Source organism: Urocampus carinirostris, chromosome 11, assembly GCF_059441175.1.
Source record: "Urocampus carinirostris isolate Australia breed hairy pipefish chromosome 11, RoL_Ucar_1.0, whole genome shotgun sequence".
Taxonomy (NCBI): Eukaryota; Metazoa; Chordata; class Actinopteri; order Syngnathiformes; family Syngnathidae; genus Urocampus; species Urocampus carinirostris.
In genome coordinates, this window is record NC_142359.1 from 10,699,844 (window position 1) to 10,711,052 (window position 11,209).

Consider the following 11,209-nt stretch of genomic DNA (forward strand, 5'->3'; position numbering starts at 1 on the left):
GTATCCATATCATGTATTAGTTACGTAGCGCAAAATCAACCTGTCCTTCACCATGTTAATTGTTGCGTGTACTAAGCAATCTCCTAAATCCGGTTCAGTCTAATTGTGTGTTTTTGACGCTCCCAGGGTCCCGATGGCTTACCGATGCCTGGCTGCTGGCAGAAGGTAAGCGAGCAAATTTGGACACCAGAGCTGCAAAATTTTTCATCGTTAACTACAATAGAAAATTACTAAATACGCATTTTCTATGAAAACTACAAACATTGGAAATAAATCAAGAAATACTGATTTTTACTCCTTTAAATGGCGTTCTTGGTTTAAATAAGGCTGGTTTAATAAATTCCCAGTGCATCTTTAAACAAAGAGCACCGTTTAAATGAATCTATCAATATCACAAGTGTTTTAAGATACTTCAGTTGTTCATCACTAGTTTCCTTTTAATCCACCAACATTCAAAAGAATGACATGTTTAAAATCAAAACCATCTGAGGTCTTATGAAATTTGTAACGGATTGGTTGCTATAAATACATTGCAATATTTCAAATACTTTTTTTCATTTTCAAACACATGAGCAAAAAAGAAGTCCTATTTCCTTTTTTTAAAATAATAATTGGTTAGCTCTGTTCTGTAAAACACATCAAATGGAATAATTAAAAAGCGCTATATAAATGCAGACCATTTACTATCAGGAACCAGAACAGGACCCAAAGGTGTGGCGTTCTCACACAAGCCTTTTATTTTACGGAAAATGGGAAGTCATGCACATTAGGCAGCAGTGTGGCGTGGAATGATAGGAAGCCAGAGGTCGACAAGATCGATTCCAATTGCCCGAGTTGATCTCGGACAGGACAGGACAGACAGACAGGACAGATAATGAAACAGGATATCGGAAATAAACCGGAAACCGATATTAAACAGGACAAAAATAAACGGGAACGATACCAGACTGGAAATACCATCAGGAAAACAGGTCAGAACCCACATCTTTCTGGGCAGAGGTTTGTTGGCGGACTGACAAAGTAAGAGAGAGCGCACTGAGCTTAAAAAGACGGAAAGACAATTTTTTAATGAGCCGCAGCTCGCGCCACACGGGCGGGGCCAATTGGGCGCCATGGCAACCATGACATTTACCATTTATTAGTAAACGTTTGACCCTGAAATAATGGAAACAAATTGAAATGAAAATGACAGTAAAGCAAAGTTTGAATATGACGTAAAAAACATCAGAAAAAAAAACAAAAGGTGCAAGAAATTTATTCTATGGTAAGCGTGAGAATACTTAAAAAACGTGTTCAATAGAACATAAATATTAGGAAAACTGGTTTTACATCCATACAATGTTAAATATTACTGATGACAATAAACACAATTCTAATTCTACCAAAATGAATTAAATAATTCATAAAATATTTCCGTACATAGAAGCATTTAATCTAATAAGTATTAAGTAATAATAAGTAACTGCCGATTTCATTTACTGGATTTCCTGCTCTCTAAGTTGCACTTTCAAATTTTTTAGGTGCGTCTAAATATGGTACAAAGAATCTTCCATTTATTTCTACGCCGATGTATTTGAAAACTACAAAAATGGAGAATAAATAACAATGTTAATTTTGTATTGGAAGTGTTGATTGTTAGAAAAATTGAACATACCAGTTTTTACAAAAAATGGTCGCTACTATATTTGTTGATAACATTGTCTATGAAGGACTTTCAACCTCAAAATGAAGCCCTACTGGGAAAGTTTTTCCCCGATCTGAAAAATTCTCCTAATCCATCGTGATACCCTTTTCAATATTTGGCAACTTTGCACCACGTTCCCATGCTGACAAACATAAAATTTGTGCTTCACGAGGCTTCTCTGTGTGTCATGTTACTTTTGCATGATATAAAAAGAAACTGTTACAAAAACAGCACATTTCATTTAGTTTTCTTTTTTTCCTTGCAGTGATCACTCTAACCAGAAACGCATGGAGTTTGTATATAATTATTTTTTTGTATTTATAATGTTTTTTTTTAAACGGGAAAAAAAAAAACTCTGCAAGTGTGAGGATGCAAAACCAACACCAACAACAAAAGCTGCTTCTACTCACATCCGTGTCAGTCACTCTGTTGTGTCGAATCTCCCGGCGGAACTTTCCAGCTGGAGTGCCACAGGGCACCGTCCCGGGCCCGCTTGGAGGAAACAGAAAGGGGTGTTCGATGGTAGGGCGACCCGGACCTTGCTCCCTAACACCACAAATGCGTTTTGTGTTATCACAGCCCATCATCCTACTCAAAAAGGACAAAACCTTGCATTAGCATGTTGATGTCTTGTACGCACACTGTTTTGGCTTCTGCAGAGGAAAAACTAACATCACAAAAGACTAAGAGTTCTTTTGATTTATTTTTTGTTCTTTTTACTTTCCATATTTGCTGAACCTTAAGGGAGTCACACCATGGCTGGTGGCCTGAAAAGTCCCCAAAAGTGAAAGATGTTTGTTGCTTTAAAGCGTCTGTCCGCCCACCCGGCCCACCTGCCAGAGGCGTCGACAGGCGTGGCCCCACCGGGTCCGGGGACATACCCCCGTCCCACCTCCTTTGGCTGCACTGATGGCAATCTGCCAAGGGTTTTGATTTGGAGTGGGTAACCCCGAGACCCCAACCCGGTCTCCTCGGCGACGATCTACTGAGTGTCGATGGAATGCATTCATAGCTTTTGATTTTATGTTTATGTTGTATTGCTTTCAGAGCAATTTTGGTTACCTCGACAACATGCAAGAAACCTAATTTGTTAGGTCATCTACCTTGAGGATTTTCACATTGTAAATAAGAGATCATTTATGACAGCTTGCTCAAAACTGTCCCGCAAAGAGCTATTAGTCGCTGAAATGTGAAAAATATATATCTCCAAAATTTGTTGTTTTTCTCATGAAGACAAAAAAATAAAAAAAAAGACCAAAAAAGGAAATTAGGGAATATATAAATGTGTATGAATATGTATGATTATTTTCATGATATCTCTTTTTATATGCCTAATCGGTTGTTGGGTCAAAATGTTCCTTTCAATATACAGTATCATATTGCATACAAACACAGTGATATTTAAGAAGTGAAATGAAGTTTTTGAAAAGATTGCAATAATTAAAGAAAAGCGACATTCTCAACAGCAAGAGGAGGTTGTACCTCCTTGAAACTGGTCTATGGCTTGAGTTTGACTTTTCTCACCATTCTATCTGAGATTTTTCTTGACATGCAACTCCAGGCCTTAACTGAAAGTGTGCCTTTGGTCTTCTATTTCCTCACTATTTTTGTAACAGTAAAAAAGGGCACCGGAAATTCCCCTAAACCTGCACTCTCCAACATGGTGTTTGTCCGAAAAAAGGAATACGGCATTTTTTGATCAGTCTTTAATACATTCACCCTCTGTAGAAGGTTTGCAGTGCTTGGCGAACAGCGTGGAAGCATTTTTAGTTGACTCGCAGGGTTTTGTAAAAAAGTGCTGTTGTGCCATTAAAACAGCTTCTAGTCACTTCACCTATTCACAGCGTTTTTTCCAGTTACATTATTTGAAAACCGCCACAGTCTCTTGGCAAATTAGGCCGTTGCTTCAGGTTTCAGTGAAAAAATACTCCAATTTCCACTGGTCCTGGAAATGATACACTTTCTTGTTATTCACAGTCATTATGTAAGAAATGGGGTGGGCTAAAATTCTCACAGAAAGCCAAGGGCAAGGTGGCCAAAAGCGTATTGCCAATATCTAGTGAAGTGTTTTTCTTTTGGAAAACCTTATTTTATACTGCAATCAACATTAGAGACGGGCTATATTATTAATACTATGACATGGGCCGGTAAAAATTTGATCACAGGCAGTAACTGGCCCCCGTACCGGACTTTGGGCATGCCTGCCCTAAACCATAATGTTGAACATTTTTTGTTTTCAGGTCATTTGAACAGTTGTTTTGAGGCTCCCATGTTGCCAAAGGAAATAACAACTGGAGGCTAACCACCTTAAATCCCCTTTTTCGCTCTTTGCTTGACCAGTGTATGTAGGTCAGGGGCCAATGAGCTTGTCAAACAAATGTTGTGTTCCGATAATTTGTGATAAAACAACAATGGTGCCTATATTGACGCGCCTACCTTTTCTGTAAATCCTATAAACTTAATTTAAAATATGACTGTGTTTATCTGCTGTATTACATATTGCATTGAAATCCCTAACCCCAAAAACCAATTACTTAGAAAGAAAAATCCTGAAAATGATCGGGGACGGGGGGTTGGGGGCAAACCTATGTAGTTTTTTACGTGAAAGCCATGATACATTTGAGGGATATTGAAAACAATTACTCTTTAAATAACACGAATGAACCCTTAAGGGACGATTTGGAACATGAACAAATAAAACATGTTTCGGAGATATACATTTTTCACACGATAGCGACGCATGGTAGCATATGTACATTGATGTCTGGGCGCTTCAGCATGTGACATCACGATAAGGTTTTTTTTGTTGTCTTTGATTGTTTTGTACTTTCTAGTATGATAGCCTTTTGTGCCTGAAGCTCTTATTCATTCCTTTACCACAAACTTTATAGCATATTTTTCTTTATTGTGTTTATTGGAGAGGAATTTTTGCCGTCAAAAATCGTTTTTTGTTTTATTTTCAGTCGTTGAGCCTGGAGTGGTTTAAAAATATGCTACTCCTAAGTGTGATTTCACTGCAGAAATGAAGAATATTGTGATAGTTTTTTCTGCAATCAAAAAGAAATGTCATATATTTCGGATTAATTACAAAATCACTGAAATGTTGCAAGTCTTATGACTTACAGCCAACCAGTACAGTATCCTTTTTTATTGTAATTGACTATTTTGAGCTATTTCAGTAAGTCGTTTTTAACTTTGTTTGGCCCCACTGGGTTTTCATACCTTGAAAGTGAGATGTGAAGGGGATTGGCACTATTCTTTTTCTTAACATACATCGAATGAAAGTAGTGTCGTATTAGTCCACCACGAGGCGCAGTCTTTACCTGGTTGAAGATTTAACATTTAGATGCAAGTCAAAATGTTGAGATAGTGTCTTTGTTTTTTGTAATGTAAAAAAAGTCATACACTTTGAATTCATTACAAAACACTGACATACTATAATCAGTAATGGGACCAGAACCCTGAGCGATATACGAAAATCCGCCAAGAAGCCCCCCCACCCATTTTTAACACGCGCTCTACCGGCCCATGCTAGCAGAAATAGTCAACCGGGAAAAACGGTTCACGACCGCAAGAGTTCTGGTCATTTTAGGTGGAAAGAACGGAAAAAAGAGCCGCCACGCATGACACAAATTTGTTCTCCCGGCCCTTGTTCTCAGCAGTAGTCAAACAGGGTTAATGGATCGAGGGCACAACTGTGAATTTCATTTTAGGGTGCCCTAAACGGCACACCTGCCGACAAACGTGCATTATTTCGGTCCTTTCTTGCCGAAATATGGGATTGGGAATAATGGATTGCGGCAGCGCAGTTGGAGTTCAATTTTTGGTGGACAGAACGGTAAAAAAATAGAAGCCAGGCCTGACAAAAATCTGCTCTGCCGGCTCCTGCTTGCAGAAAAGTGCAATTTGGGGTAATGGATCACCGAATATCTCTCAACCCGTAGTCCATTGAGGCCGCAAAGTAGCAGGGGATTACAATATTGCAAAACTTTTAGTGTTCATTTTTTCTTAGTATACTTTTGTGTATATTCTTATAATTTGACTGGGATATTTGAATTTCTGTATTTTGTCAAAAATGTAAGGAGTGTGGGGAGCACGGTGGGGCAGTGGTTAGCGCATGAGCGTCACAGTTCTGAGGTCACGACATCGAACCTTCCTGTGTGGAGTTTGCATGTTAACCCCGTGCTTGCGTGGGTTTCCTTCGGGCACTCCGGTTTCCTCCCACATCTCAAAAACATGCATGTCAGGTTAATTGGGTAGTCCAAGTTGTCCCTAGGTGTGATGAGCGAGTGAGTTGTCTGTCTCTGTGTGCCCTGCGACTGGCTGGCAACCAGTTAAGGGTGTCCCCTGCCCACTGCCCAAAGATGGCTGGGATGGGCTCCAGCACACCTGCGACCCTACTGAGGATAAGCGGTGCAGATAATAAATGAATGAATGTAAGGAGTGTTTCTTTTGGTTTCACAAGGAATTAAAAGTGAACGTCTCAGCCGCATTTCACTACCACACTACCAACATCAACCCGGGACAGACCTGTAGTTTGCAGGCGGTCGATACAGAGAAAAAGGGTTAAACTATCATCAGCAATATCAAAAATAATGAAGACTTGCAACGTTTCGGTTTATTTGAAATTAATCAAGAATTTATTACATCCAATTGCATTTCAAAAAACACAAAAACTGCTCACAATATCCTCATTTTCTGAGCGTCGCGTACATGGAAAGAACACCCACCAGTTTCTTTTGGGTCATGTGACTTGATTTCTTTGCATATTTGATTTTTGTTGTTGTTATTCAATGACATAATTTATTTTTTGTACCATTTCTTGGATCGCTTGGCTTTTCCGAAGCGGCATTCCTCGGGCATCGCCATGACGACACATCTGATTTGATTTCAGTGACCTGAATGTTGTTGGGCCCAGCTGATTTGATGTTTTGTATTATTTTTCTTTGTTTGCATTGAATGTAGTTTGGTGTAATTCTCTCTCTGAATATATATATAAATGTATATGTGTGTCTATGTATTCTGTATAGAGGTACTGTCAAAATGTGTGCTCATTTGACAAAAAAAGTGCAATTTTATGATCACCTCGTGTGCTTGAGTGTGTGTATGTATGGATGTAGCCAGAGAAATACAGTTGTATGAAAAAAGATTGGGCACCCCAGATCATTCTCAAGATTTTACTTTATCAATCGTTATTGGGTTCAGTGGTTTCAGTTAAATATATCATATAGCAGGTAACTAATGTTATTTGAGAAATTACATAAAGTCTATTGGGATTACAGATAGTGTGCAATAATTACTGAAACAATAGTAGTCGGGTGCATACAATTGGGCACCCCAACAGAAAAATGTCATCAATATTTAGTAGATCCCCTTTTGCACACAGCAAAACAGCCTCCAATGAAGGTCTGGTTTAAGGTATTTTGACCATTCCTTGAAAACCATCTCCATTTCATCATGTTTAATGGCTTTCCAGCACCGACAACTCGCTTTAAATTACACCACAAAGATTCAATAATATTCGGGCCTTGTGTGAACTGTGCCTGTGCATTTCCATTTCCTCATTATGTTTCTCAAAGCTGAAATCTCGGAGGTAGCTTTTTATATCTTTCCCCTTAATGCCAAACAATCAGTCTTTTTATGTCTTTGACGAGTTGTTTTGAGGGTCCTGTTTTTTCACTTATGAGAGAAGATGCAATAGGAGAACAACTCGATACTCTTAATAGTCATATTAATGGTGTGGATTTGTCCCCTCCATCTACATAGTTCGTATAGGTTCTTGAAATCCTTTAACATACTATCATTTTAATGTGTGTTCAAGGGTTTAACAGTCCTTGAGTTTTGGGTGAAGTACATTTAAAAGCTTGAAATTGTTGCCATGTTTCTCAACAAGTATGCTTAAAAATGACGCCAACACAGCTCTATAGTGACTTCGCTTTGCTATTGAACTTCCCTCGTGATTAACTGCAGTCGGCATCAGTTTGTACGCTATTGTCCTATTAAGCATCGTTACTCTCTGTGGGTAACACCCAGGAGGACAGGTGCATGATACACCTAAACAGGGCACTATGAAATGTGTAATAGTGCAGGGATTACGTACCCATTATGGACATTTTTATAGGTCAGGCAAAAAATTAAGGTAGCCTTTCCCAGGAGTAAATTGTATTGGGAATAACCTGTGAAGCCCTTTGAGACTCTTTGTGATTAAGGGCTATACAAAAAAAAATAACTTGACTTGACCTGGAAGAACTTCCTGCAACTGAAAATGTAAGCAAAATATTATTCATTTTTACCCAAGATCTATATGGGGCACAATTTGTCCCCCCAAAAATATATATTTGTAATTTATTCAAGATCTAAAAATCATATGTCTTGATAAATGCACACTCAAGATTAAAAATCGCAAACATTAAATGTTTGTGTGGCTCTGCAAAATACCTGCTTCACACAGGATTTATCCTTTTAATGGTACTAGAGAAATTTGAAAATCGACTTTGAAAGTCCTTAAAAAGTGTTTGATTTTGGCCATGGGTGTCCAAACCCTGTGTAGAAGTTAAAAATAACCCCTCGGTCAAGGGTCAATAAGTTTACCGAACAAAAGTTAAGTTGTGACTGTGTTTATCTGCTATAAGATATATTCAACTGAAATTGCTGACCGGAACAACCAATGATTTATAAAAGAAAACTTGAAAATGATCAGGGGGGTGCCTAAACTTTTTTATAAGACTCTACGTTTGAGTGATGTCAGTGCCCAATTCAACAAATGGCAAACGATTTTATATCTGTATTCATTCGAATGCCGTCCTTTTCTCAAGTATGATTTTATTTTTTAGTGTTTGTCCTCACAAGGTGCTGTGTCTTTAGCATGTGCAGCTATTTCCATCTGTTGACTATTATTGTGCGCACAAGTGCCAAAGCAATCCGATATTTTGGGACTGATATGCTATGTGGTTTTGGAACAAACGGTCGTGTGATTGAAATCATATTTGTATTTTTTTTAAATGTGTTTTTGTTTTTTTGTTATGCCATTTGATGTATTTTTTTACTCACTTGATTGACGTTTCTTGAAAAAAAAGACTGTACTGTTGGAGCCAAATAAACAGTTTTTTCAAATGGATCACCTGTGGTCACTCAATTGCTATTGGCAACAATTAATTCAGTTCATGATGGAATTCTTGGTTTGAGTTGGGTTGAACATCATTTTTATTTGTAAAATAATAAGCAAAATGGCCTGGCGTTGCCTGGCCGATAGAGGGTTGCATTCAGCTGCTTGGAGTGGTCGGGGGATGTAGTACCTAGTTTGGCCACCACAGAGTGTTAAAGTTCCCATGAAAGCAGTCCGCACGAAAGCAGATGTTGGAATTCTAAAGTCTGTCTGGGAATATAAGAATATTGTGATAACCTTTTATATTTTCTGCAACACAATTAAAAAACTGTCATACAATTTGGATTGATTACAAATCAATTGAAGTATTTTATTTGTTTGACATATCTTATTATGCTTTACAGACTACTTTATAATAATAATGTTTTTTATGTAAATATAATGTGACTGCGGGGTACCCCTACCACCAAGGATCCACATTCAGGCTGGACCGGATGATGAGGCTTTTATTTCAGTTGCTGCAATGAGCGACACAACATACACACACCATGTGGTTAGCACCTCCGCTGTTTTTCAACATCGTTAGCAGCGCGCTGGAGACTGTTCTGAGCAGGGTTGGGTAGGGTTACTTTAACGCGATTACTTTCAAATACTTTTGGATTTCTCCAATATCAAATATGCTAATAAAAGACAAAAGAAACTAAATATGAATAAAATTACTAAATGTTGTGCAGGCTTGGGGAGTAACGGAATACATGGAACGGCAAAAATCATGTTGGCAAGCTGTTTGGATTTATTTTCATTTTGTTTCTGTCGCATTTTATGTTCGTTTTGCCGGAGTTTAAAGCCAGGAGAGAAAGCTTACCACGTGTTGTGAGTCATAATTGTATTCATATTTAGTTTCTTTTGTCTTTTATTAGCATATTTGGTATTGGAGTAATCCAAAAGTAATTGAAAGTAATCAAGTTAAAGTAACCCTACCCAACCCTGTGGGTGACTCACTCTTACTATTTCACTTTTTGTAAAGTTTACAAACATAAAAAACATGGTTTTGAGTATATCAAATAGTTTTCTTTTCATCTGACATAAGATACATTACAGAAGATCAACCATTACAATAATTTTCATCTCATCTCATCTCATTAGCTGCACCGCTTATCCTCAGTAGCGTCGCGGGGGTGCTGGAGCCCATCCCAGCAATCATCGGGCAGTGGGCAGGGGACACCCTGAACTGGTTGCCAGCCAATCGCAGGGCACACAGGGACAGACAACTCGCTTGCTCATTCACACCTAGGGACAATTTGGACCGGCCAATCCACCTGAAATGCATGTCTTTGGAATATGGGAGGAAACCGGAGTGCCCGGAGGAAACCCACGCAAGCACGGGGAGAACATACAAACTCCGCACAGTATGTCCGGTAGCTGGATTTGAACCCACACAGGAGGTTCCCAAGACCTTAGAACTGCGCCGCCGTGCTACCTACAATAATTTTTACATACATTATATCAAGTAATCATATAGGGTTTTTAACTTTTACAATGAATTCAACTCGACATATTTTTTAATCTGAATCTTAACCAAACAGCCTCCTTTTTAATACATTTGTGAAAATAGAAATATGATAACAATAACGAGTGTAAAAACGGGATAAATTTACCCGCAATGACCGATACAACTTACCCACACACGATGCAATTAGCACCTCTGCTGGCTTTAGGGAAATTAGCATTTCAGTACAACGTACGGTATGACCACAGAAACAAAACAAAAATACATCAAAACAGCTTGACAACTTCCGTGACATGACTGTGTATGTTGTAAGAGTTGTCAGTTTAATTTTAATGTTGTTAATAAAATTTTGTGGCTAACCGTTAGCAACGAGCAGGAGGCTGCTAACAATATCCGGATTGCTAAACTTAATCTTACCCCATATGAAATGAAATGAAATGATCTGCATTTATATAGCGCTTTTCAAGTCAATGACTTCCCAAAGCGCTTTACATTGTGCTTCACATTTCCCAATAGTGGCCGTGATCTGTGCAGCCATGTAAGGCGCTAACCTGCTTATTGGGGGTATTGGGGGTTCAGTGTCTTACCCAAGGACACTTCGGCATGTAACACGGACAAGCCGGGATTCGAACTGGGATCCCTTAATCCTAAAACGATCGCTCTACCTCCTGAGCTACTGCCGCCCCATACCAGCAGATGGCGCTGTTGGACTCGTTATTGCAGGACATTCATACACAGACTATAAAAACATATTTCAACAAAACAAGTTATTATTCCACCCGTTACATATATAATATACATGATAAAGAAATAATGACAATATTATGTTGTGTGACCGTCATATACGTGATTCACGCACGTGGCCAGGAGACAGCAGCAGAACCGCGTGGAATTGAGTCGCGCGTGTATT

At 38.7% G+C, this 11,209-nt stretch overlaps 1 protein-coding gene across 1 annotated transcript in view; it reads left to right on the top strand.

Moving 5' to 3' along the window:
- Positions 1-8,801, top strand: part of col25a1 (collagen type XXV alpha 1 chain) — a 78,799-nt gene extending 69,998 nt beyond the window's left edge. Inside the window, exons 33-34 of the mRNA XM_088348170.1 lie at positions 127-165; positions 1,950-8,801. Coding sequence (XP_088204296.1) covers positions 127-165; positions 1,950-1,952 — 42 coding nt within the window. The 3' untranslated portion in view covers positions 1,953-8,801. The remainder of the gene's footprint in view (positions 1-126; positions 166-1,949) is intronic.
- Positions 8,802-11,209: the final 2,408 nt, after the last annotated feature.